General features: G+C 51.1%; 1 protein-coding gene across 10 annotated transcripts in view; it reads left to right on the forward strand.

Annotated features, from left to right (window-relative positions):
- Positions 1–27,988, forward strand: part of FARP2 (FERM, ARH/RhoGEF and pleckstrin domain protein 2) — a 108,969-nt gene that overhangs the window by 69,266 nt on the left and 11,715 nt on the right. For 5 of the 10 annotated variants that reach the window (XM_027588242.2, XM_027588248.2, XM_027588246.2 and 2 more), the window contains exons 10-19: positions 829–992; positions 1,312–1,380; positions 1,858–1,915; positions 4,699–4,951; positions 15,957–16,135; positions 20,789–20,878; positions 21,257–21,390; positions 21,823–21,913; positions 24,151–24,388; positions 26,878–27,008. In XM_027588242.2, coding sequence (XP_027444043.1) covers positions 829–992; positions 1,312–1,380; positions 1,858–1,915; positions 4,699–4,951; positions 15,957–16,135; positions 20,789–20,878; positions 21,257–21,390; positions 21,823–21,913; positions 24,151–24,388; positions 26,878–27,008 — 1,407 coding nt within the window. The remainder of the gene's footprint in view (positions 1–828; positions 993–1,311; positions 1,381–1,857; positions 1,916–4,698; positions 4,952–15,956; positions 16,136–20,788; positions 20,879–21,256; positions 21,391–21,822; positions 21,914–24,150; positions 24,389–26,877; positions 27,009–27,988) is intronic. The other 5 variants (XR_003518963.2, XR_003518962.2, XM_027588249.2 and 2 more) reach the window with 2 other exon arrangements.

The raw sequence follows: 27,988 nt of genomic DNA on the forward strand, positions 1-27,988 counted from the left end.
CTTTTTTCTCTGAGTACCAGAACTGTTTCCAGGGCGGTTCTGACAAGCTTAGGAACCAGGGGATCACTGCTCCGGCACACTGAGGCTCAGAGCCAACACAACACCTGCCCATGGCAGAGTTGCAGCTTGTATCCCTCAGCACTTAGATTTCAAAGACTGGATAATAGGAGTCCGGGTAGATGGTCTTTCTGGAAGGTAATTCGGTAGTATGTCACAAGGCTCACAAATGTGCATTGTTGGGGCACCTGGCTGGCTCTGTCAGTGGAGCGTGCAACACTTGATCCTAGGGTCATGAGTTCCAGCCCGATGATTAGTGTAGAGATTACTTAAAATAAATACCATTTTTTCATGTGCATTATTTTAAGCTCACTAACATTTCCAAGAATTTGTCCTGAGGAATAACTATGAGAGAGAATGCAGTAGTTGCTTGAAGATGACATATATGAGCCTTTAAAATCATGTGTCCTGGACATCCAGAACATCCCCAGAACCCCACAGGAAAATGATTGAGCAAGGGCATATAAATAGTTGCCTGACAGGGAAGATGCCCTGGTTTGCCTTGTGGGATGTGTCACAAGGGTACACTTGTAAACGTTAGCAGTTGTGTAATCGTGGGTGACTGCATTCTTCTGATAATTTCTACAGTGTATATGTGTATACCGCTTTTCTTCTCTTAAATGTAAGTGGCACCAGAAGTCTTTATAGATAAGTTTCAGAAAAAAATATTTTCCTGATTTTTAACATTGGAATAAATAGCGTGTTATCTGAGTGCTTCCTAAATGTTCTTCTTGAATTAGTTACTTTTGAACCTTCTTGTTTTGTTTCTAGGGACCTTACCAGGATACGCTGGAGTTCTTGTTGGGCAGTAGAGATGAATGCAAGAACTTCTGGAAGATCTGTGTGGAGTATCACACCTTCTTTAGACTCTTTGATCAACCTAAGGCCAAAGCTAAAGCCGTCTTCTTCAGCAGGGGCTCGTCCTTCAGATACAGGTGGGGCAGCACCATGCACCTGGCGGGCTCTGGCAGCTTCATAGGACTGAGACTGTCAAGAAACAAGTGCTGTCAGATGTGTCAGAGAATTACATGCAGCATGCAGCTAGGCAAGCTGGCAAAAGCATATCAAGTAAAACAATGGGAAAAATAGCTTTGATAGAAACTGTAGAAAATCAGGTATGCTTCCTACGAAGCATAGCTTTAAAACGTACGTGTGAACTTAGGGGATTGGCAAGTGTTACTTTGACTCTTTGGAAGATTAATGCTGTGAATTGCTGCTGGCTCTTTTCTTTAAAACCTGAACCTTTATTCACAGTGGAAGAACTCAGAAACAGCTGGTGGATTATGTCAGAGACAGTGGGGTGAAGAGAGTTCCGTACGAAAGGTAAGCACCATGGTCTTCATGCTGTGAAGTCTGCGCTTTTAAAATCAGTATTTCCCATATTTTAACCTTTATTTAAACAGACATACATACATAAACGTGTATTTTGACACTTGAGTCAAATTATCTTTTAAAGATAAATGGGTGAACATCTTGATGCAGGTGATGTGCACAGCCTCAGGTCCTACTGTTGGGGCTCTACTCTGTGTAGTTCATCTCACATAGAAGGTTTTCATGTAGCATGGTAACTTTTGAATATGAAAATTCATCTCGTTTTTGTGTGTGTGTGTGTGGAATTTTTCTTCTTCTTCTACAACATCTATTTTTTGTTCTTGCTTTCTGTCACCTGCCTGTTTCTAGCTAGACACCTGTGGCATGTTATCAGACTTGAGCCCCATTCTTTCCCAGGGCACGGCTGCCCTCGGCACAGGTACCAGGAGTGGTGGGCGTGGTGGCTCACACCTTGTTCTCTGTTTGCAGAAGACACAGCAAGACTCGGATGTCTATTCGTGCTCTGACTGCAGACTTGCCAAGGCAGGTTAGTCCTTCTGGTTGAAACACACATAATATTAATCACCTGTACTCCTTTGGAGGAACTCTGGCATTGCTGTAACAGGAGTCTTAGAGTCAGTCCTGCTGTTTTTGTGGAGATTCCAATCCTGGGGCTGTTTGCAGAAGAGGAGTCCTAAGTAAAGAGAAAGCTTCGTGCATTGAGACGTCCGTTATGGTGTTTTTGTAACACTCGAAATCCAGAACACCAGCAGCTATGCTGGGCGACTCACTAGCACAGTACTGGGTGTGCCCATTTGATGAGGAGTGCTCGAGAACCACTAACGGTCTCATTTTAGGAGAACAGTTTGTGGCTAGGGACACTCGAGAATGGGTTAGCAAGTGAAACTAGCAGGTTGCAAAGCAGCCTGTGTAATAAGGTCTCATTCTGAGCTGAAGTGACAAACAGATGCCCAGAGAGGACAAGCTAGAGGCATAAACCTCAGTGTCACTCCTCTCTGAGTGGCAGGGCTCCAGGCGATTTTATTTTCTCTTTGTACTTTTAGTTTTCTGCAGTGGGATCACACTGCTTTTTGTTTCCAGAAAAACAACTGAATGAATATTACCTTTATAAAAGTTTGAAACAATGTAAAATGCCAGCTTAGGGAATAGTTTACTTCATTAAGCTATACCCATAGAGTGAGATTTTTTGCTAATATGTTAAGGGTAAAAACATATTTATATGGAAACAAATTTATATCTGTGTTGGCATGATTACAACCATGAAAGCAAGGGCACACACGCGGGCGCACGCAAATACTTCACAGAAAAACACTTGGCCCCAGCGTCCAGAATGTGAAGGCAGCAGAAAGAGCTGGCGTGGCAGGCATGGGTGGTCCTCTGCTTCCATCTGCCCCACTAGAAGCTTCCTGTTTTCAGGTTTGCATATCAGCTTCCACACGCAAGCTCACCTTCACGGAGAATCTCACTCTCACCATATGATATCATAACTGCCCCCTCAGGCGGCTATGTAGTTTCATATTGATGATTTTTTATTTCTGTACAATGTTAGTTTTTGTTGACAGTTGATCATTCATATCGTTACAGTATTTCCAGAAGCTACACTTGCACCTCACTTATCAAAACTCATGTGTCCCAAACTTTTTAAATTAGGTCTTTTATTTATTTTTTTTAAAGATTTATTTATTTATTTATTTATTTATTTGGCAGAGAGATAGAGAGCACAAGTAGGCAGAGAGGCAGGCACAGGGAGAGGGAGAAGCAGGCTCCCCGCCGAGCAGGGAGCCCGATGCAGGGCTCCATCCCAGGACCTTGGGATTGTGACCTGAGCCGAAGGCAGACGCTTAACCAACTGAGCCACCCAGGCGCCCTCTTAAATTAGGTCTTTTTATTTTTTTATTTATTTTTTTTAAGATTTTATTTATTTATTTGAGAGAGAGAGAATGAGAGAGAGCACATGAGAGGGGGGAGGGTCAGAGGGAGAAGCAGACTCCCCGCTGAGCAGGGAGCCCAATGCGGGACTCGATCCGGGGACTCCAGGATCATGACCTGAGCCGAAGGCAGCCGCTTAACCAACTGAGCCACCCAGGCGCGCAGGTCTTTTAAATAAAAACATTCTTTAGCTCTTCTAGGTATGTTTCCTATTTAGAAATTTTTTGCTAAATCAATTGAAATTTAAAAGAATTTATTTTTGTGTGTTTTTTTTTTTTTTTTAACAAAGTTCAACATTTTGAATAGTCTAAAGGAGTATGCATGGGGGCACCTGGTTGGCTCAGTCGGGAGAGCCGGGCACCTCTTGACCTGGAGGTCGTGAGTTTAAGTCCTGCACTGGGGAGATGCCCAGTGACTGAGCCACCCAGGCGCCCCTGATGCTGTCTTTTATAAAACCACAAGAGAATGTTGAATATGGTTGAATGATGAGGAAAAGGCGATGTGATGAGCATCTGAGGACATTAACCTGTTGCTTGAGAGCTGCTGTTTTGTTTCTGGTCGGTCACCACTTCTACCTCACCATTTGCCCATATGCTGCACGCACACGTTACTCAGGACCGTTGGGTGATATTTTGGTCTAAACACCCTCTTGATAATGTTGCAAGAGTACATGTCATTTGGAGCTTCCAAGAGGCATGACTGTGTCTTGTGAGGACTCACTCCATGTCCCTGTGTGTGGGGCTACAAGTGAGGGCCAGGCTCCCCCGCCCCCCCCCCCCCCCCGCCTGTGAGCCTCTTTTCACTTGTAGCGGGGGCTGCGCCAGCCCTGCCTAAATGCCTCCGGCCCCTGTGCCACTGGTCTTCATTGCCCATGTGAACGTACCAACGCACTTCACTGCTCCCTGGCAGTGACGTGCTGAGCAGTGAGTGCCAAGTGCAGCAGAATCTGGATGTATGTGTCGCCTGTGGTGCTTCGCTTTAGGGTCTTGTGAGCTCCGTGGTGTTGGCTCACAGCCCCCCGGAAATGAGTCCCCAACACGTCCTCGTGCAACTTCAGGGTGACACGGGACACCCAGGAGACATGAGTGCATGTGGCTAGGTTTTCATGATGGAAGTTTTCTTCATTGTAGATATTTAATAACATAGAAAAAATGAAATTATAAGGGATTTTAAACAGATAATCCTGGGTCCTTTTGGAATCCTGTCTGTATTTACAAATTTTCAGTTCTAATGGGGAAAGTCTGGTCGATTGCCCTTTTTAGCAGAGGCTGAGATAGAAATGCGTGGCCATACTAGGTTGGGTCCAGTTGGCTCTGCAACTTTCTAATGGTAATTTGTAATTTTATGTGTTCCTTTTTCTTCTTCACTCGTGATCCCTAGAGCATCTCATTCACCGAGGGCATGAGGACTTCTGCGTCCCCATCTTCAACAAATGTCTCCTTCTGTTCAGTTCCTACCTCCCCTCTGGCCCCTCGAGGCCCGCCCGACTTCAAAGACAGCAGTAACTCGCTCACCGAGCCCCAGGCTCCCGACGCCAGGAGGCCAGCTGCAGAGAGGAGCAGCGGAGTGGCAGCCGACGGCGACACCCGACGGGCCCAGTCCCCGGGGCCTCCTGCACCGCAGCCTTGTCAAGGTGTTGGGTTTTGTCGTGTTGTCAGGGGTTGTAGCCCCAGCCGCCCCGTGGGGCAGGGTCACGGCACCACTGTAGACCCAGATGCAGGGGGCGCTGGCAGGGAGCGCAGAGCCGCTGGTAAGAGCGACCGTGGGGGTGGCAGTGGCTTAATCATGGGCCCAGTCCCCCCCAAGGGGGAGCATCCGCATGGCCGGCAGGATAGTGCGGGGGGGCCTGTTTTCACATTGACAAACACCCGGCTGCAGGTGTCTGAGGAGTTCATAGACGATGACCCGGCAGACATCTCCTTCTTTGCTGGAGGCTCAGAGGCCTTTTCCTTCCCTTACTGTGCATTAGGCCCGCAAGCCCCTTCCTGTGCCCACCCAGGCTCCGCCCCATCCAGCCCAGACAGGTACCGCACTGAGGCCATGCATGTGCATGTAGAGCACGGTTTTGAATTGGAGGGAGAGGGTGGCTTTGGCGGCGATGTGCACCCCTCAGACACCTCCGAGCTGTTTGAGGTGAAAGCACAAGCCAGCCTGATGCAAAGCCTGCTGAGCCCCTCGGAGACCAGCTCGCTGAGGAACAACCAGTCCGAGAACAGCTCTCTGAGCCACTTGCCCCTTCACGGCGGCTCGTCCGTGCGGACCCCTAGCTCGGCCAGTCAGTCCGAGGCCAGCTCCATGGCCAACTTCCCAGCCTGCTCGGTCCGCTCCGAGGCCAGCTCAGCCTTCCAGCTCTCGGACATCATCGACCAGTTAGAGCAGCTCAGCTACCCACCCACCACAGCCGAGGATTCCAGCAGCACAGACACAGATTCCTGGGGTGCTGAGGCGGGGGCCCCCCTAGACGTGAGCCTTTTCTTCAGCAGCCCTTTTGCACAGACAAGTGGGGAGAGAGTCATTTTCGATTTGCAGAGCATAAAGGATTTGACTCCAGGAGAGCGGATAGATAAAAACCCATCTTGACCAGTCCTGGGCTCCCTTTCAGGACAACCCAGTCACACACTCAAGTGCAGTGAGAGCTCAGGTTGTTAGCTTGTAGACCAGGAAGGGATTCTGTGTTCATGGCTGGAGAGTCCTCTTTTTCCTAATCCTCTGATTGATCATTCTGTTTTGTCTCAAAGGATGAACTTTTCCTTAGAATGATGTTAAAAGGCTTAAGGTAGATAACTATTTCCGGCTAGGGACTGATCAGTTAGTCTTTACAGCTTTATTTTTCTGGCATATGCTTTGATTCAACTAAAAACTGGTGCTGTACGTATTGAATGTTACACAGTTCTCATTCACATTGGCCTTTAATGGAATATGTGTTTTATGCCGACAGCTGCTTTATAAGATGAAGCTGCTCATGCCTCATTAGGATGGAGGTTTTGTTTGATTTGTCCAGCCACCGCACGAAAGCTCGAGTAAGCCCTGCAGAGCCCAGATCCTGGGAAAGGCCGTGGAGGCTGCAGCTTGCCGCCTGCTGGGCTCTGCCTCTGCACATGGCGGGGGTCCCTGGCACTGCCCGGGGCGCTCTCTGTGCCTGAGGCTTCATCCAGAAGCAGTGCTGTGTTTAGTTAGTGGGCTTAGAAAAGCTTTCGTTTAAATGCAATGTAAGTTTGAACTGTTTTCTTCTATCTAGCTTAATAGGAATATAAGATACTTGGTTGCAGAAAAAAAGCGGAACCGGACACACAAATCTGCCTGAGGGTTGGCGTGCAAGCTCTCACGGGAGCTGACTCCTTCAGACCCAGCGATTGGGTTGTTCACTAAAAATTAGCACCCCAGGAGCTCTGCACAGGTCAAGGGCTTAGATGTTCATTCTTGGTATGGGAATGTCATTTCCTATGGGAATGTCGTTTCCGTCGGGTCAGGTGGTGTGTGGTAGACAGTCCCCAGATGTTTTTAACACGCCCCATCGTGGATGGAGTCTATTTCTGAGGCCGTGGGAAAGGTCACATGAGCAGACAGGCTGAGGTGGCCGTGCCCAGCAGGCGGGCACACTGCCGGTGCTGTGACCCACGCCACTGTGAAGTCTGGGCGGCTGCCCACAGCACCGATTGTGTCCATCTGTGGACATCAGAGGGGAAACCCAGACGGACACTGTTGACTTTGTCAAATCAGTCCACAGATTGGGTTTTGTTTTTTGGGTTTCTGTAGCTTATTCCTTATGGTCTCAGCTAGTAGAGCAATGCCCTGTTAAAGGCCAGGTTTCTTCAGTGTCCCTTGGTAACTGCAGGCCCCCCCCCCCCGTTCCTGTGCAGGACCTCAAATTCTCTGCCTTGGGGGCACATGAGCACACACCGAGTAGCCCGCTGTCTCTTGCGGGGGGAGCAGTCTTTCTTTTGTCATCAGTATTGATTGAACACCAGCAGAGGCCTTTTGTTGAATGTATAGATTTTCTGTGTTTGTATCTGCCTTCAACCTATGGCGCAGTCTCATTACTGTGGTCTGGGAGACTAGCGCTTGGCACATGCCCACCCCTTATCCCTGGGGCCTGCCCTCCATGCAGCGTGGAGGTGTTGTGGCACGGCATCGTGTTGGCTGACTAGTGTCTGTGAAGAGATGTTGCGACCTGCGTGAAAGGGCAGTAGGTGGGACAGTTGGGAACCACCAGGTGGAATGTTCCAGACACTTTGTTTTCCCCTTGGTGTCCCTCAAACAGCAGACCTTGGATCTGTGTGGTGAGGACTTACTATCTGTTACGTGTGAAATGCTTTTCCTAGACCTTAGTCGTCAGGATGGCTCCCTGTCTTCTAATGAATGTGCCTGGGGTGCTGCCCTCAGCCGGCCTGCGCTGTCCTGTTTTAAGTGTCTGGGCAGCAGGCCCCCCGGGGCTGGGTTAGGGCCAGCCCTGCTCCCCAGCACAGCCAGGCTGCGGACGGCGGCAGGCGCCTCGCCACTCTCTTGTCCTGGAGAGTCGAGGAAATGCTTCTCTCCGCCAGCTTCTGCCAGGGTTTCCTGAAAAGGGATGTTGTTTCCGCAATGAAACTTCATTTTCTGGAGTTGATTTTTTAGCCTTTTATTTAGAAAGTTTGCAAAATATGCAAAAGCTGAACGGGGAGTAGACGCACCCCTGCCACCCCCCAGTCCGCGTTGCCGGAGTTGGACCTGCTCACGGCCTCCGTCCTTTCCCTTCTCTGCGTTTGGTGCTGCAGCACTTCCGCACGGGCCCGGTGCTGGTAGCCTCCCTCAGGACTGCGTGCAGCCCTGGAGCTCGAGGGCACCTCCCCACACGGCGCCACGGAGACAGGATCGGTAGCGCCCTTGCTGTCCTCTGACACCAGGATATACTTGAATTGGCCCCACGGCCTGAAGTGCCTGTTAATACCCAGTTTGTTCAAATTGGGCTCCAAACACAGTCTGCTCACTGCATGTGGCCACGACCCCTCTTCCCATCTCGTCTTGTTGAGCAGACCCCCACTTTGTGCCAGTGACCTGTGGGAGAAGCCAGGTGCCTGGTCCCCACTCACGTCCCTGTCTGTGCCATGCCTGTCTGCCCCTCCCCTGCTTCCCTGGAGGCAGGACCCAGAGCTGCGTGCACCTCAGAGCACACACCCTCCCCCACACTTGCCATCGCCCCACAGCCCCCACGTGGCCAGGGCCTCCACATGGGGCAGCGTGGGGCAGCACAGCTCTGACACAAGCCCAGCACCCCAGACAATCTGTGGGCACCACCGGGGCAGGTGTTACATTCAGATTTGTCTGGAGATGTTTGTACAAGCTTTTCTTTTCCAAAGTGTTAATATGTTTAAGTTTGCAGGTTTCCCTTTCTAGGGAAGCCAGTTCCTTAGAAACCAATCAGGGCTCTCCTTGGAGGCGCCCACTGCTCGTGCCTCCCTCCCCTTTTGCGTCTGGGTGAATTGTAACCCCCCACCAGGAGGGAATTCTTTAGAGCCCAGGGAAGGTCAGCCTGAAGGACACTCCCCACTGCAAACAGCAGGCAGTTTAGGCGTGACATTCTGTCTTGTCTTAGTAAGTGATGGTTTACCATAAATACTAAAATATCTGGAGCAGTTCAGATCAAGGGTCATCACTTCCTGAAGCAGCATTGGGTCTTTCTTTTGTTTGCTTACGGCTATTGACCACAATTGCCTTTTATTCGGAAGCCCTCTTGTTATGCAGTGCTGCCATCTTGGGAGCGTGGTTCCAGTTCCGTACACCTGGGTTATAGAATGAATATTCAGATCCGAGTGAGATACGTAGAATCAGGAGCCAGTTTGCTGAGAATGTGTAGTTGAAAAGTGCCTGAGAGGGCTGACAGTTTTCTCCTGGAACGTGCTGCTCTCCTTGGCCAGACTCAGGCCTCACCTCCGACAGGAGGGGCACCTGCCAGCCCTGTCGCGGCCAGGAGCCTTGGGGCCACAGGCTGACAGCAGCCCTGCCACAGACAGTGCCCACTGCCCCCGGTGCGTCCGCCTCGCAGAGTACACCTGCTCTAGGCAGACCAGTTGTTTGTATTAGTTATCAAGTCTATTTTTGTACTTAAGTTTCCAAAGTCCAGGTATTTTATGTAAGCCAATATATGAGTATCTGAAGTCTAATTAACAGTAAAGTTTCAGCTTCATAAGATTGATCGCACTCAAACAGGTAATGGTGTGTACTGCATAACTTCTTACATCACAGGTATAGACGTGTACGTCTTCTGTACTCCAGAGGGATTCTCTAAGTACGAAGTTAAGTGAGGACTTCTCTTTCTGTGTAGCACGGTGTAATCGTGTGATCGACACACAACAGTACTGCGGTGTCGGGTGCACAACAGTGATTGGACAAGTCTGGTCATGAGCCGTGCTCCCTGTGAGTATGGCTGCCACCTGCCCCCATACAACCTCCTCACAGTCCCATTGACTGTATTCCCCCTGCTTTCCTTTTCATCCCTGTGACAATTAACACCAATTTTTAAAACAGTAGTAATGGTAGATGGATGGACAATAAAAGTAAGACATCAAACAGTTGAGGGGGAAACCTATAGATCTCTTGGCTAAGTCATTCCCCTCTTTGTTGTTCACAAAGTCCTTTTTGAATCACGCCACGTTTGGTTTTCGGTACAAGCTCCACCACGGGCAGCCTTGCAGGAGTCGCCGTGAACACCCCTCACGCTGTGGCCGTGATCACGTGGTACCCACACAGCATGGGAGCCATGTCCCCCTGTGCCGTGTGTCTGTGACATTCGATGCCAGTGCCTGTGGTCTTCAAGGTACGCTTACTCCCTCCTGGTTCGTGGAACATCACAAAGAAATCCATTTCTAGAACAATTACATCACACGAAAATGTGAACATTGTTTCAGGTGCTTACAGTTGAGAATTTTAGATGGGTTTTCAGGACCATAGGGTCACTCTGCCGGGGTTTTGCTTTGGCCTTTGTCCTGAAGTTACGGAGCTTGTCACAGCTGGGGTGCAGGTGGCCACGTTGGCCCCTCTCCATGCCGTGGCTGTGCCCAAGGTGTCCCGGGGCTCTACCTGCCCCTAGGAACTGTGGAGAAAAGGAACTAGCGCTTCCTTACGCACTTAATTTATTCATTCTCTACAGAAAACAGTGATGTCGCCTGGTCTGTGGTACTTAGAAAATTTGTTTTCACTGAAATTGCCATATAAATTCTCAGATATGTACTAATTCAGAATTTAATTGTTTATTCAATAAAATAAGGAAATGTTTACTATGAACTTTTAATGGACTTTTTAGCTTCCTTTCCCTCTTCTTGTTTGTAGTTTCAATTTACATATATTAAAGATTGTCTCACATATTAAATGAATCCCTGAAACAGCTACGTATTGTTTTTACAACCTCTTCACTGACGCCTTTCACTTCATAGGCTTCTGAGCAACAAATAGGCACCGTGACGTTGTACAGACCATCTTGCCTCAGGTGTGGACAGTGACGTCCCTGTGGAAGGCCAGCAGGGGAAGGTGCCGTGCGTTTTCAGTGTTAGCGCTCTCTCAGGGCTGTCCGCTCAGGCCCGACAGGTGCGGCCAGCGTCCTGGGGGGGCCGTGTTCTACTGCTCTGGCCCCGCACCGTGCCTCTGAGGTGGTGGCCCAAGATGGTGCTGTTTGCAGTGTTGGGGATAAACATGTGGTCCTTAAGCTCGTAGTGAACATAAAACACTTGCTGTTGGCTTCTTAATTCTGAAGGTGAGAACATTGTTGCCTTCCTTACCCCTGTCAGCTAGAATCTACCCTATCAAATCTCCGACGCAAAGCATAGCAGCTGCTCACATTCTGACCAGGTCTTTACCCCAGTTCTGAACTTGAGTTTCCCACTTGGCCAACACAAGCGTTTGCTGCCTCCACACTTCTCCAGCCCCACTCAGCCCTTGGAGCGTGGTGGATACTGCCCCTACCTCCTGGTCAGTGGCTGCTGCCAGCCCTGAGGGGGCAGGTACCAGGCCTCTCTGGCCGCTCTGAGCAGCACAGGCACCTGGGAGCGGGTGTTGGTCTCCCCCAGGGATTCACGGTGCCCAGCACGCAGGGCAGCCAGGGTGGGAGGCACCTGGCAGTGTGCTCCTCCTGGAGCTCAGTGTGTGCCCTGTCACACCCCAGAGCAGGGTGCTGTCAGCACAAACTCCCCAGAACCCTGCACAGTGATCTCTTCCCCACTTGGGCAGTGCATCACGGGCATGGTCCATTCCCTCCCACAACACGCAGTCCCTGCTCCCTGCCCGGTGCCCCCACTCGGGGTGAAGTAGTAATGAGTGATTCCCCAAGGAGATATTTCATTAACAAACCCAGATTTCAAGAAACTGCTCAAAAGCATTTCTTTTTTCCATCCCATCTCTGGGTTGACTGATTACAAGGGTAAAAACTGGATGACTCTTACTTTTTAATTCTTTTAACCCAGATTACGTTTCTTTCCTGACAAGCATCACCTGCAGATTCTTCAGTTTCTTGGGATGGTTTGTTTGGGGTACCTTGCCCCCTTCCCCTTCCCCCCGTTGCTCCGCCAGTTCTGAAGCCCTGTAAACAAGATGTGTCCTCTATTAGAACCCACGTGCAGGTGTGCAAGGGACTCCACACCTGCAGGCGCTGATCTGGACAGACGGCCCAAGGTGTGACTGTGTTGTAGGCTAGAACACATACTTTCCTTAATAAGGAAAGAGTCTTATTTATTCCTTAACAAGGAGAGACTGAAAATGCTTCCTGGGGGCACCGTGTGTGTTGATGTCACCCTCTGAACTTCGGGTCACCACAGCCACCCCCACACCCCGAGGCCCCTGTGTGCCAGGCACCTGCTCACAGCCTTGTGGGTGTGGCCGTGGGTGAGCCCCCCAGCGCCCTGGAGAGGGCACGGCACAGGTCAGACCCTGCTCTGCCATTTGGCAAGTGGCAGAGATGAGGCAGAGGAGACCTGCAGTAACAGAGGAACTAGTAGCCCTGCGTACCAGCCATTTTTCTTCCTCCCACTTTTATTTTTGAGCCAGATTTTGGGTAAAAGTGACTCGTGACATCCTAGTCCAAAAGTGGAGCCAGACGTGGTTTTCTGCTAAGTTGTTAAGTTCACATTTACCTGGGTTCTTGGTACAGTTTAGCTTTTTCCTCTTACAGAATTAACGACCCATTGTTCTAGCCAAAGAGGAGTTTCTAGATCTTACTTCAGACTATTGTGTTCAGACTATCATGTTAACCTTCAGACTTGACCTTGAATTTTCCAAACCAAAGCTGATTCTTCTTCCACCTCAGGCAAAATTTTCAAGATTATTTATTACAGAGTTTTGAAAAAGAATTTAATGGTATGAAATGAAAATAAGCTTAAATTTTGCTCTGTGATACTGATCTTTCACCACCTAGTTAGGTGAATAAAGTGAAGGTGAACACAGAAGGATAATACTGTGCTTTTTAAAATGACATTTCAAAAATTATAAGACAAATACTTAGAAACTTTTGAAAATAAAATCACCTGTCAGAATTGCTTACTGTTGACAGTTTGGAATGTTTTAAATGTGTGTCCTTGAAGGTGATCAAACCTTCTAACTTGCCCCTTTGGGTGCAGAGCCTGTCTTGAACCACGGGTTGGAAGGTGTGGACCCCCTCCAGCAGGAATGTGGAGTTCAGTAGAACAGAACTACCATTTGTGTCTATCAATTTCAAATAATTTGATGTTGGAAATTGAAGAATTTCCAAAAATTCCTCAACCACAGGTAAAGGAATCGGTCATTCTTGATACCGCAGCGGGACGTAGAGCACCACCTTTGTGTCTAAGTGGATTCGATGGTAGGGACTCTCGTAATTCAGAAAAATATTCTTGCAATTTTTTGGTAGAGGACCTCGGACACAGGAGTCTGTTCTTACAAATATTTAAGATTCTTTCCATGGCAGTTAAGGCTAAATGTATTCTGTGGTATCTAAAACGATGTTTAGCATTTTAAAAATCCTAAGACCTGCATTCTGGTGTGCATTGTCCGTGTTGACAGGGTTTTCTGCGGCAGGGAGCTTCTGACATCAGTGCCCTTGCACACCCACCGCCACATGCGGTGCATAGCAGCCGTCCTCAAGCACCACTGACTTCTGCCTCCCCAGGAGCGCACAGCTGCAGAGCCACGGCCCACACCTGGGTTCTCCATGCAGACTTCACGCATGTGGTATTAAGGCTGACCCACACAGGATAGGGCATGGAGCCGTGGGTGCACACACTGAACAGCCTCGAGTGTAGACGGGCTACATGCTTATGCACTTGCTTGAAATCACATCTCCCCACAGATTTACTTTGTCTGGTAGGATCTGTGTTTACATAATATGAAGTAGATATGATTTATGTTTTGCTGTAGCTGACAGATTTAATAAAAACAAATGTTTAATGGCAGTTTGTGGTACTTTTTAATCTGTTCACTAAATTATGAGTTGATGATTTTTGTGACGTGTCTGCAGTGATCATATCAAAGATGATATGAACCTTTGAACCTGTGAACTTTGAACCTCCCTAGAAGCACAATAGTTTATTCCAAATGAGCAGTCTATCCTGAAGGGTTAGCTCCTTTCACAAGTTCATCACCAAGGGGCCATTTATTGGAAGCTGCATTCTCTAATTCGATGGCCTGATGAGCCCGCACCAGCCATGGCCTGTTTGCCGGCCCCATGGCCTGTGGAACCCGTTCCCAACGCTTCAGTGGGGACCACCTCCTCGAGCTCCACCTTCTGCACTTTAACATAAAGTCAAGTTGGCAGCCAATTTTTGGGAAACTGTCCATTATTAACTTGCAGGACTGCCCGTCTTCAAGGGAGGCATTATGTGGGGCACTGGGGAACAGTGAACTTAGCTTATTTTCATAACCAGTAAGTGTAAACATCGGGTTGCATGCTTTGAATGGTACAATTGAAAAATAAGATCTGTTGTTAGTAGCTTCTGGACTTTTTTCTGAATTCTCCATGTGTAAAAATATCTCACTGCACAATTCTGGGCCTATTCAGGACAAAAAGGGTTTGGAGTATGAGTTGTAAGTAGCTCATCTTTGGAAACCCACCCCTTCCCCATGTAGGGAGTCCTCCACTCTGCAGGGACCAGCAGAGCCCTGGGCTCCTGCACTCCATGTGGGGCAGGGGAGACAAAGGAATTCCCTGTGATTTTAAGGTTGCATAAATGTATAATAAAAGGTAGCATAGATTTAAGGTAGCATAAATGTATAATAAAAGCAAATTGTAATAAGCTGGTTGTTAATAATTTCATACCCTTAACGTCCAGGTTTTCACTGTCGGTGTCTGCTCGTACTTTCACCCTGCGCAGTGGTGAGAAATCCCACAGGGAAGCTCTGTCATAGCACTGCGAGCGCACCTCCAGAAGCCCCTGGGTGGGACCCCTGACCGCACACTGCAGCCTTCCAGAGCTCCAGATTTGTCAATGTGAAAACAAGGACCCTCCCTGCAGCCCACTGGCCGCGCTGCGGGGTCGCTGGCGCCGGTGCCCATGCCCGCCCCGTGAGCCGGTGCTCGGCACAGCGGTGTCCTCCAGGGAACTCCGCCGCACTAACCTGCCTGCATGCGTACATGCTTTAGGCCAAATAAGCCAAGTGTGGGTTTTCCAAACCGTCACTATAGGCGACTGTGTTTGAAGTCTGACTAAGGGTGTAAGATGATCGGGCTCTGAAGCCAGTGGTGGGTGGAGGGGAGGTGCCAGGGGTCCCGGTCCAGGTACTTCTGTGCCAGCACTGTGCACGCTCGCTCAGTCGTGGTCAGAAACCGTGGTAGTTGCAGTGTTAGAACGGCTCTGCGTTTGTAAACCTAAGGTAAATTTCTATTATAGGTAGCTTCTAAGCCAGTTAATTTCTTGGATAAAACTCTGCTATAAAGATATCTTTAAAACTTGGCATTGAACAATTACTGATTTCCCATAGAAAAGCATAGACTTAACTCTTGATAATTCCTTTAGTACAAAGCATGTAACGGAGTACGCCTCATCAGCAGCCGCCTTAGAACTAGGCCAAAATTTGGACTTCCTGCCTAGTCAAAAGCAAACTTTAAGAAGAAAAACAGTATTGGTTTTGTGGTATAATTCTAGAAAACCAATACAAAATCCTTATTCATTAAAAATTCAAAGTCAATAACAGTATGGTAACTTTACATGATCCCGTTTTTTGTTTTTTTTTTTAATGAGTGACGTGTGTGTCCTTAAGTCACACTTCTGTTTTTCAGGTATGTTAGCCCTGCTTTGACCCCTCAGGTCTAGCTTCCACAATCTGCCTTTCACTGAATGTGCAGGGAAAGTGCCCCTGTCTGATCACACCTTCTGCTTTGCACGCTTTGTGCTGCTTATTTTTATCACGGTTGCGTCTTGTGTAGAGCAAAGGAAAACCCCTAGACACACTGAGCCTTGGGTATCCAAACCGCCTGTGGTTGGTCTCTGAAATTGGATTGGCCAGCCGCCAACCTGTTTTCATCTTACTGTATGTCACATCGAGAATTTCATGTGATGGAGGTTTTGTTTACACACCTCCCAGAAGACGCCTGGTCGTAGCATCAGGCTAATGTTGGCTGAAGCGCGGTAAGAATTCGTGTCTGGCCAGCGTGGCGGCCCTTTCTCATTTCTTGCTCCATCCCCCGCCCCGTTCAATTCCAGGCCTTTCCATGGAGAGTCCTCAGCTTTCTCCCTCCACCCGGAAGAGCCCACTGAGCCTGAGCCCTGCGTCTCAGGTGACTCTGGGCCCAGCTGGGCAGGGCTTGTGCCCCCTCCTGAGCCCTGCCCTTAGCGACGCTGGCGGAGCCAGGATGGACGGCGAGGAGGAGCTGAAGCACAAGGTGGGCACTGCCCCAGCAGGCGGGTTTGCTGCTGGTGGGCCTGGTTTGCAGGGATACCTGAGCGGGCAGGGCAGGCTCTGCACGGGGTGTGCTGGCTCCACCAGTGAAATCTGTCCTGAGAGCCGCACCTCACCTGGGACTTCTCAGCTCCCTTCCTTATTCATTTAATGGCAGTTCCTGGCACCTATGGGTTCAAGTGGGGATGTCGGGGGGGAATGGCCGGGCCTTGGGGGAGCCTTCAGCCTCCTGCCTCCCTCCCTTGTTGGGAAGGGACAATCTTCTTGAACAATCAGGTTTTTGGGAGGAGAAGGCTTGGGTGCTAAGGGAGGGTGACCAGGGACCCCATCTTGTTGGGCTCATGGGTGAGTGGGTTCTGAAAGAGGGTGCGGGCTGGGTGGGGGGGTCCATACTGGGGAGCGTTGTAGCAGGGCAGGAGGATGTGTGAGGTGTGTGTGATCGTGGTAGGAAGTTGAGGCGATGCCCACAGGTTTCTCTTTGCTGTCAGGGATAGGAGTGAGGGCACACACTGGGAGGCTGGCAGGTAGGAGGGCCCGAGCTCGAGGAAGAGATGTTGGCAGAGGCAGTGGCACCCATCGTGTGGTCGTCCCCATTCTCCCGGCCCGTGCCTCCTGCCTGAGTGGTGGCGACACAGATAAGGCAGCCCGGGGAAGGCAGCTCGGGGAGAGGGCACACAAGAAAGGACAAAGGGGCCAGGCATTTGGAGGTTTGGGAAAGAGTGGTTGAAATACTGGGCTGTGGACTGGGGCAACCCAGGGGGCATCTGTCCCCCTGCACGGAAGCGATGGGGGGGTCCCTGAGGAGCAAGATGGCAACAGTAGGTGGGACCCCACCTCACAGGCTTCTCATGACAGAGAACGCCCTGTCATGCCGTGGGTTTCATCCTGAAGTGGCCAAAGAGTGAGTCAAGCCAAGGGCCACTGTGTGGGGGACACGTGAGCTTCCCTGAGAAGTGGGGTCAACCGTGGGGGGACTGGTGAGCCCTCTGAGCACACACTCCTTCCTGGGCCCCACTTCGGAGAGAGCAGACCCTGAGCCAGAAGGCGTGCTCTCCTGTGAGGTGGCCCAGCGAGGACGGGGTCCCAGGGCCCCGGCTCCATGTGAAGGGCCTGCAGCCCTCACCCCTCAGGCCTCCAACCTCATTGAGCTGGCTGGCAGAGGTGGTCCCTCGGACGCTATATTTGGCAGCAAGACAATTGGGTTGAGGCTGTTTTTATTTATTTACTTTGGAAACCTAATGACCATCTATTTAGTTCACTGTTACTTTAGTGCAAAAACAAAATGGTTAGAAAGCTGTATAAAAAACTAAATTTTAACTTGTACTTTACTACGAGAAATAGTCCTTTAGGTGGTTCTGTAGGGTAATGACTTGAAACACCAGAGGGTCACCAACCAGGGTCATGGTGGATGGCCGTGGCATTTACATCCAGACCAGGCCTCAGAGAAGGAGCCTGGGGGCTGCACCACAGGCACCTCACCAAGCCGTGGCTGGGCCCAGCGCACAGGGATCCCAGGCTCGCCACCCGCCGCCCCCCCCCCCCCCCCCTTTTAGCTCCCCCTGCCGCCTCCTCTCGCCGACAGCACTGCTTCATGATTTCCAGCTCCTCGTGCCGCCTGCCTGCCTGCCTGGGGCTGGCTGCACAGCAAAGGCAGCGGAGGGTGCAGGTGGGCTCCCAGACGGCCGGGGCGGCCTTTGCCCCAGCACTGCCCCACGCAGCCCACAAGCCAGCACTGAGACCACGGGCTTCAAGGCCGGTGAGCTGGCTGCGCTCCGTGCTGGCTGCAAGCTGGGCCGCGGGTGCACAAGGACTCCCTGCAGCTCGGGGAGCTCAGCACTGTGGGCCTTCTGAGCCTGCGTCTGGTTACTCGGCTGTGTGCCGACCCCTAGTCGGGAGCACCTGTGCCCATTTGTTTCCTGGCGTCCCTCCTCACCAGATTTCCAATAGAAATCAATGAGGACCAATGGTATTCGGAAGGTCTGAAGGCGGAGATGCCGCCTGCTTAGGGTTCTCGGGCTGCCTTCCGCGGGGAAAGTAGACTCTGCTCCTTGGCTGGTGCCGACCCAGCACCGCTGACCTGCCGCCCAGCTGGCCGGCCATGTGGCTCCCAGGGGACAGCAGTTGGGTTTCTGCTCTCCTGGGAGGTTCTCTAAGAGGTTTTCTCTGCACTGGAAACCAGCAGACCAGCCCTGGATACACAGGCCGTCCATGAGCGCTCCTGACCACCTTGTGGCCCCTGGGACGTGATTGTGAGCTCATCAGTGACACTGCCATGGCTGTGTTTGAGTGTTTCTCTCTGGGCACCTCACCCCCCACAGGAGAGGAGTGGGTCTAGAACCTCAGGGTGACCCTGTTTCTGCAGGATACACTCAGGGCTGAGGCGCTGCTTGGGACCCCATGCAGAGGGGACTGCAGTTAGGAAGCCGGCTGGCTGGCATGGATGCCCCGCCCAGAGCCCCAGGCCAGCAGTGTGCCTTGATGCACAAATCAGGGACACTTGGCTGCATGGGGGCCCAGAGCCTCCAGACCATGAATGTGGGCCTCTTGGGGCCGGCTCTGACCCCAGAGTGCTTGCTGGGAACATCAAGCTCCAGTAGAGATGTGACATTTTAAAGAGATTTGACTGAATTAGGATTTGAAAGAGTCATGTTTTCATAGTAAACGCCTAAATAGAAAGAACTGGAGAGCATGAAGGTTGCTGCTCTGTGGGGAGAGGACTGGCGCTCCAAGGATCGGGAGTGGACACTCCAAGATGCTGTCGGGACCCCAGCTTCATGAGACCACAGAGCAGGCCTTGGCTGCGAGGACAGAGCGGCTGTTGATTATTTGGGAAGAGTGGGTCACGTGGAATATTCCTTGGTGGGATGGACGGGACATGGCCATAGCTGTGGTCTCCAGGAGCACGCCTGTGTCATCACTGCGAGAACACTGCAACCTCTGGTAAACTTCACCTGGGGGCAGGGGGCACAGGGAAGAGGCGGCCCCCCAAATACCAGCCTCCAGCCCAGCCTCCCCTGTCAGCTTCTAGCTGGCATCGAAAGTCCATCCCAGACTGATGCAAACCTGACCCCTGACCTTCCTCCCCAAACCTATTACCTTGGGGACAGCAGCTTTTTCCCTTGGTTTGGGCCCCAAAACAGTCCACCCTTGCCTTCGGACCTCCACCCACACCAAAACTTGACCTTGACACTGTGTTTGGGGTCCTGCTGTTCCCTCCCCAGCTGTGGAGCCAGGATGGCGCAGAGGCCTTCTGCTGAACCCCAGCCCCTCGTGCTGCTCTCAGTGCTGCAGCCAGCCTCATCCTGGGGACCCAGCGCACATGGATGTGCTCTGGTCCACCCCAGAGGACCTCCCTGCCTTTCCCACCAGTAACCAGCTCACTTATCTCTTGCTCCTCCCCTCATCCTTGACCTGCAGCCTGTCTCCCACTACCGGGCCGCCCTGTCTCCTCTGCTAGACGCTGTGGCTACCCCACGCCTGGGTAGCCCCTCTGCTTTTACTTCCATAACTGTCAGCTGCAGGGCAGGGACCTCTATTCCTGGGCATGTCCCAGGTGCCTATTTGGGGCTGGCACGTGCTCTGTGGATGTTTGCATTGTGGCCTCAGGGACAGGCAGCCCTAAGGTCCTCGGCCTGGTGGGGGAGCTACAGCGGAGCATGCCAGGGATAGAACAGGCCAGGTGCAAAAGGTCAGAGGAGGGGCCTTTGAGCGGGACCTTGACAGAGGCACTCCCTGAGGTGCTCAGGAGGTGGAAGGGCCCTGCGGGGCCAAGACACAGTCCTGCCCCGGTGCAGCATGAGGCCTTTCTACTGCTGGAATGCCAAGAGCTGGGTGTGGTAGGGCCCACGTTCCGGGAGGCCCAGTGCAGCCCTTTCTCTTCTTGACTTGGCAGCCGGCATCTGAACATCAGGCAGAGGCCCCGACGGAGAGTTAAAAATTCCTAGGGCTGGGCCATCTCTGGCCCCACAATCAAAGTGTGTTAGCCAGCCTAGTGCTCTAACATAGGGTACAGTTAGAATGTACAGCGTTTGGCAGTTTTAATGACCTTTGGATGTTAGACTTAATCGTCTATAGTCACATATATGCACGTATACATATGCATGTATCTGTGTGTTAACCAGCTGCACCCCTGGCGGTGATATCAGAACAATAATTTCATCACAAAACCAGTAATAAGCTTCAATAATAGATGTTGATGTTTGAAAAGTGAATTTTTTCCTCAGAAAGAATAACATAGGGACACCTGGGTGGCTCAGATGGTTAAGCGTCTGCCTTCAGCTCAGGTCAAGATCTCAGAGTCCTGGGATTGAGCCCCATGTCGGGCTCCCTGCTCAGCAGGGAGTCTGCTTCTCCCTCTCCCTCTTCCTCACCACATCCTCCCCCGCCTCTTGTGCCTGTGTGCTCTCTCTCTCTCTCTCAAAATGAATACAATCTTTAAAAAAAGGGAATAACAAAATGAGAAAAACATGTGAGGGAGATCCAACTGGGTTTATATTTTTACTCAGAAGGAAATCCCTTCAGGAATTACGGATGAAAAGTGCATGATGATGTGAACTGGAGCAGAAGAAAGTGAGTGTTGTGAACGTTAGTGACGGACGTGACGGACACACGCTCATACGGTCTGTGCTTCTTGCAGAGCACGGCAGCAGATGAGGCCTATTTCATAGCGAAGGAGATTCTCGCTACAGAACGAACATACCTGAAGGATTTAGAAGTTCTCACTGTGGTATGAAACCTAAGTCCTTTATTACTTTGTCTTTTTTAATACTTCGTAAATCTAAACCAGAGCTAGAGGATCTCTCCTGAGAAGGAGCTCTTGACCGTCATGAGACGTACATGTTTATGGTCTGTTAAATATATTTGCCTTAAAGCATATCTAAGATCAGAATATTTCATCCAATTTTTTTATAAAACTAGAAGTATCCATTTGAAGCTTTTCCCCCAGAATTGTTTTCTTCTATTGTGAAAACGGGTGGTCAGCCAAGAGGATAGCTGTAGCACTGAGTGAGCTGTCCCAGTGGGGACTCTGGGGTCAGTGCTGGGTGTCCTATGGCTACAGACCTTCAGGGGCAAGGTCCCTCGGTCACCCTGACTCTTCCTGCAGTGGTTCCGCAGTGCTGTGGTCAAGGAGGATGCCATGCCTGCAGACCTGATGACCCTGCTCTTCTCCAACATAGACCCCATCTATGAGTTCCACAGAGGCTTCCTGCGTGAGGTGGAGCAGAGGCTGACGCTCTGGTAACACCCTGCACGCACAGGCGGCCCCTACGCTGGACCCCCACATGGGCAGCTCTACCCTGTCACTATCCCTGTTCTCAGGAACTTCCCAGCTTCAGAAACTAATTCACAAGAACCATTGTTTCATTGAAGTATATTTTTTAAACTTGTGGGAGGAGTAAACCTGTAACAGCCACTTTTATTCATCCTATTCCAGAAGAGAAAATGAAAGAAGTAAGTTAAAAGTAGATGATCCCCCCCCTTTTTTTTGGCTGATTACCATCTTTTAGAGAATGGTCAAATTATCATTTCTGTCAAATGTGGGCCTTCCACCTCAAGCATCTCATTGCCATTCTGCCTATGACTAGTACAGCCAGTCACACAAGCACCCATCGACATACCGCGCACAAGCTTTAACAACATTTTGACCATATTTGTCCATTTCTGCTCCAGGGAAGGGTCTTCCAGCACCCGTGCCACAGGTGGTCATCAACGAATTGGGGACATCCTGCTCAGGAACATGCATCAGTTAAAGGTAGCATGGGTTGGTATGATGACTCCACCCCTAGCAACTGACAGTGCAACTTCAGTGTTGTCCCCAGGATGGCTTTCCCCTCAGGACAGCATCGCCCCCAGGATAGCATTCCCCTCAAAACAGTTTTCTCCTCAGGACACTGTTTCCCTCAGGACAGCATTCCCTTCAGGACAGCGTTCCCCTCAGAGCAGTTTTCTCCCCAGGACAGCATTCCCCTCAGGAGTTCATTCCCTTCAGGACAGCATTCCCCTCAGGAGTTCATTCCCTTCAGGACAACATTCCCCTCAGAGCAGTTTTCTCCCCAGGACAGCATTCCCCTCAGGAGTTCATTCCCTTCAGGACAACATTCCCCTCAGAGCAGTTTTCTCCCCAGGACAGCATTCCGCTCAGGAGTTCATTCCCTTCAGGACAGCATTCCCCTCAGAGCAGTTTTCTCCCCAGGACAGCATTCCCCTCAGGAGTTCATTCCCTTCAGGACAGCATTCCCCTCAGAGCAGTTTTTTCCTCAGGATAGCATCCCACTCCAGACAGCATTGCCTTGAGGATAGCATTCCCCTCAGAGCAGTTTTCTCCCCAGGTCAGTGTCCCCCACAGGACAGCATTCCCCACAGGACACTGTCCCCTCCAGGTCAACATTCCCCTTAGAGCAGTTTTCTCCTCAGGACAGTGTCCCCCTCAGGACAAGTTCCCCCTGAGGACAGCGTTCCCCTCAGAGCAGTTTTCTCCTTAGGACAGGATCCCCGTCCCAACAGCATTCCCCCAAGGACAGCATTCCCTTCAGCTCAGCGTTCCCCTCGGGTGTCTGTTCCCATCAGGACAGCTTTTTCCTCAGGACTGCCTTTCCCTTAAGACTGCAAACTGTCAGGACAGTCCCCTCAGTTGAACCTCCCCCTCAGGACAGCATGAGAGGTTGTAGGTGCTACAGGCTGACTGCTGATCTGTGATCCACAGTGGGACGTCAGCCCCCGCCTTACCAGTCCGTATGCACTTGTTGCCCCCCTTGCTGAGCTCACCAGCCTGCAGTGGGATGTGCAGAGCCCGTCTAGGCTGGCGTTGGGGTTTCTGTCCATATACCTGCTGGCTCATAATTCAGGTTTTTTTCCTCAGAGGTGATAGGGCTCCCTCAAGTAAAGTGCCAAGGAAAGTACAAACAGAATGTTTGTCAGCGACATGGCAGAAGCAAGATGTCTTCTCATTAGGACCAGTTGTCACATGTGTTGAAAACAATGGGGCCAGCTGTGATTTCACTGTTCAGGGGTCTTACTCTGGCTAAACAGACCTGGGACAGGCCTGCCCCACCTGTGTGTTCATCCTGGGGCAGCCCTGCGGGGCATCCTGCCCAGAGACTCAACCCCACTCGCACTTCTCTGGGTTCCCAAGCCCTCATGGCCACTCAGCAGAGTGGCTGCCACCCCCAGCCGAGGCCTGTTGCACCTTCTACCCAATCCAGCCAGACTTCTGACTTACTCATAGGCCCCATTCCATTCCTAGAAACCCAAAGGCCCCACAAGATCACTCAGTTGTGTCTTCAGAGAGCCCTGCTCAGGGCCCCCTTTCTTAACCTGAGATTTTTTTTTGTTTTCTTAGCCAGGTGGTAAATTAGTCATTTCTATCTATTCCAAAAGCACTTGCACAAATTTAAAAATTCACACAAACCTCTTTGAGGACATCATACCACAGATGTTATGTTTAGTAATATTAGTAAAACAAATTGATTTCATATTAAAACCTTCCAGGAGGTAAGGAGGGATTGGTTGGGTTTAATATCTGTGTAATATCAGAATCCATACACATGTGTTCTTGGATTCGTGCTGTACAAATGCTGGGACTGATGATTCCCTCTCCGATGACTGGGTCAAACACCCGCTCTGCTCTGCATGTAGGTGGGGGACGTGCAGCCTCTGCAAGGGCTGAGGGCAGAGCCAGAGCATGATTTGGTTACTCCCCACCGAGCACCGCTCACTGGGTCCTGTGAGGCGGGTTCCAGCCCTCTCAACGTCAGCCCTTCGTCTGTCAAGTGGGGATAAAGGCCTGTGTGCACCCAGCACGTGGGGTGGTCACTGGCTGTGGATGAGCCCCGCCCTCCCGTCTCACACCTGCTGGGCCGTTCTTTTCTGTCCAGGCCCGTTGGGGGTTCCGGCCAGTGTGTGACCTCCACGCTGGGAAGGCTGTCCAGCGGCTTGCCAGCCGGCCCCCCCCCTCCCACGTCTCCCATCCTAAAGTCCCCCCCCCTTGTGCCTCCACAGGAGTTTACCAGCTACTTCCAAAGGCATGATGAAGTCCTGACAGAACTGGAAAAGGCCACCAAACGCTTTAAGAAGCTAGAGACAGTGTACAAAGAGTTTGAGCTCCAGAAGGTCTGCTACTTGCCCCTTAACTCCTTCCTGCTGAAGCCCATCCAGCGGCTGGTGCACTACCGCCTGCTCCTGAGCCGGCTGTGTGGGCACTACGCGCCTGCGCACCCTGACTACGCCGACTGCTGCGGTGAGTGTGGGAGCTGGGCCCCTGCCGCCCCCCACCCCCGGGGCTGCCCTGGCCGCGTGGTTAGGAGCCTGGGGGGCCAAGGGCTGGGAGCCAGCGTCGCCTCGGCGCTGGGGCCCGCCAGGGCTACCAGGTAGGACCTGAAGGCTTTGGCTTCCTTACGTGGGAAGCACAGCGTGCGAGGCCTCACCCCAGAAGGGCCCAGTACCACGGTGGTCAGGGCTGGCCTCGGCCCTCCCCTCCCCTCCCGCTGGTGGAGGGAGCGGGTCTGTGCCTGTCCTCTGGCTCTAACCAGGGCAAGGCCCCTCTCGGCGGCACATCTGCAGTGTAGGGAAGGACTCTGGTCACCTTGGAAGGGAGTGGCCTTCTACTCCGAGGGGCCCTCCACAGCACCCCCTACCCCCCCCCGCCGCCACCCAGTGCACTGGGGGTGGAGAGCAGCTCTCAGAGTGACCTGCCGCTGTGGGCGTTTCTGTCCTCAAAAGCTTGGCTCTAAAACAACCATTTGGGTCACAACGGCCTGTTAGAAGTTTCTGATCTAGATGGACTTGGTCATTTTTTGTGTTAAAGAGACAAAGGAATAAACCCTGACCTTTTAAGCCTCCAGAGGATTTCTAGTTGTGTACATCTAGTGCCAGAGGTTTTTACAAGTAAGTCTACCACTGTCATTAAAAGATGAAAGATGACTTAGCTTTTCCTTCTAGCTGGTCTCCCCTAAAGGGGAGAAATAAGATGCTTTCTGATGGGTCATATGACATCTTCCTTTCTCATCATTTTAAAAGCAAGTGTTTTCTGTTTGCTAAGTAAGAGGAAGGATAAAATTGTCAGAAATACTTCCAGGCATTTTAAGGGATATCTGAAGTGTGGGGCATTTATAAACCTCCCGCTGGTGGCGGGGTGGGTGCTACAGGCCGAGGGGAGGCGCGGGGGCGGGGGGCGCCAGTGCGAGCGGAGAAGGCTGGGCCCGCTTGCCTCTGGTGGGTTCCTCCTTAGTAGGACCCAGCCTGTAGGCTGACGCAAGACCCCAACGAGGGTGCATTTCTGAACGTGCTGTGTGAACTGTGAACACAACAGAGGGTTGATAACTCAACAGCCTAGATGGGTTTGCTGCAGAGCCTGGCTGCCTCCAAGCCCTGGGAAAGCCACCAATGGGGGCCCCTTCCCACCTGCTCCCCTACCCATAGGCTTCAGGGAAAGCTGGAGTTTGAACCTACTGGGCAAAAGGGGGTACCTTTAGGTTGGGGCTTTGAGGAGGTGGCTTTGCATCATTGTTTTATCCTTAGTTCAGTGTTTCCCAGGGGCAGTGCCTGGCGCAGGCCAGGTGCCAAGCATGTTGATGATCCTTCAACAGGACGTTGGATCCGTGGAGACCCAGGTGCAGGTGGGCCTGGGGACATCAGTCTGGCATCAGGTGGGGAGTGCATCTCCAGCTTCCAGCAGCTTCCAGTGCCAGTGCTGGGGCAGTGCGAGCCCATGTGGCAACCAAGACCTCCGGCCCCACGCTCCACGCACATGTGGTGGCTGAGTGGTGCGGGGTGCTGTCCGAGGCAGACACAGGCTAGGCAGCCCGTGGTGGACAAGCAGAGCAAAGCGAGTCTCTGCCTGACCTCGTGTCCAGACTTGAGTGGGGCCCTGAAGGACAGCAAGGCCAGGTGTGGCAGGAGCTCAGGAGTGTTCCCAGAGCTGACCCTGGGTGTCAGCCCTGTGGGAGCATCCCTGGGGCTCTTACAGTGGTCCACCTTATGGAGGAATAACTCGCCATAGCATGTGCTTTCTTATCTTTCTCCTCTTAAAGCCGTGAGGCAGGTGTCGTCACCCCACTGGGGGCAACCAACTTGCGGGGGCGGAGCCGAGGGGCAGACGTTTCCTGCTGCGCCTCTTGGGACAACCAGGCACTGTGGCCAGGGTGTCAGTGGGGGTCCTGGCCGGAAGACAGCAGGTTCTCTGATGTGGTCATTGTGCTCCGGCCGAGCAGCTGACCCCAGTGTGGCCTGGTCAGGACCGCGCAGACCACTCTCCATGCCTGTGTTCCGTCTGCATGAGTTCCCTTTCTGATTAGAAACCTTCATATCTGTACTGGCACTGTAAGATCAGCACCTGTTCCTCCATTCGAGGAGAGAAGTACAAATGTTTTAAAGATGCAAATTATTTAGCCTCGAAACTACAGTCGGCAATTCTCCCAAAAGAATACTGCTGCGCCCAGAACATGAGTTCTTCACAAAGACTGTTCTCTTCTTACTGAGCTTGAGTGTCAGCTAGTCCACCGTTTGGGATGAATAAGTCCAAGTTTCGGGTCAACTGCGGGGGCCCCCACTTGCTGCACTGGCAGCTGAAAACCAAGAGTGGCAGTCCTGTGAGGAGTTGGGAGTAGAACGTTCCTTGAATTAAACCTGCCTTTTAAATGCGACTTCCTGTCCCAAAGGAGTGAGTGGGGGGGATTCCATCTGTGCCCACCTGCCTGGGCACCTATACTGAGGGGTCTCTCCCCACAGATGCCCTCCAGGCCATCACAGAGGTGACCTCCACACTCCAGCACAGCCTCGCCCGGCTGGAAAACCTCCAGAAACTCACAGAGCTGCAGCGCGACTTGGTTGGCATAGAGAATCTCATCACTCCCGGCAGGGTGAGTGACTTTGAGAAAGGTTTTTGAGGTGGTCACTTCATTGTTTTGTTTTGTTTTTAATTCCAGTATAGTTAACATACAGTGTTCTCTGAGTTTCAGGTGTAAAATCTAGCGGTTCAGCAATTCTGTACGTGACTCAGTGCTCATCACGCTAAGTGTGCTCTGATGGTCATCACCTGTCTCACCCACCCCCCCACCTGCCTCCCCTCTGATAACCATCGGTGTGTTCTCTACAGTTCAGGGTCTGTTTCTTGGTTTGCCTCTTTTTTCCCTTTGTTCATTTGTTTTGTTTCTTAAATTCCACAAAGAGTGAAATCATATGGTATTTGTCTTTCTCTGGCTGGCATATATTTCACTTGGTATCATACTCTAGATCCATCCATGTTGATGCAAATAGCAAGATTTCATTCTTTTCTATGGCTGGATAATATTCCATTGTACACACACCACACCTTCCTTATCCATTCATTTGTCCATGGACACTTGGGTTGCTTCCGTGTTTTTGCTATTGTAAATAATGCTGCGGTAAACGTAGGGGTGCATGTATCTTTTCAAATCAGTGTTTTCTTTTTCTTTGGGTAAATACCTAGTAGTGTGATCACTGGATCATGTGGTAATTCTATTTTAACTTTTTGAGGACCCTCCGTACTGTTTTCCAGAGTGGCTGCACCAGTTTGCATTCCTACAACCTCGCCAACAGGTTGTTTCTTGTGTTTTAAAGTCGTCCTAACAGGTGTGACATGATATCTTGTTGTGGTTTCCATTTGAATTTCCCTGATGATGAGTGATGTTGAGCACCTTTTCATGTTTTTGTTGGCCATCTGTAGGTTTTCTTTGGAGAAATGTCTGTTCATATCCTCTGGCCATTTTTAATTGGCTTATTTCGTTTTGTGGTGTTAAGTTGTATAAGTTCTTTGTGTATTTTGAATATTAACCTTTTATCAGATATGTCATTTGCAAATACCTTCTCCCATTCAGTA

The sequence above is a fragment of the Zalophus californianus genome, chromosome 3, assembly GCF_009762305.2.
Source record: "Zalophus californianus isolate mZalCal1 chromosome 3, mZalCal1.pri.v2, whole genome shotgun sequence".
Classification (NCBI taxonomy): Eukaryota; Metazoa; Chordata; class Mammalia; order Carnivora; family Otariidae; genus Zalophus; species Zalophus californianus.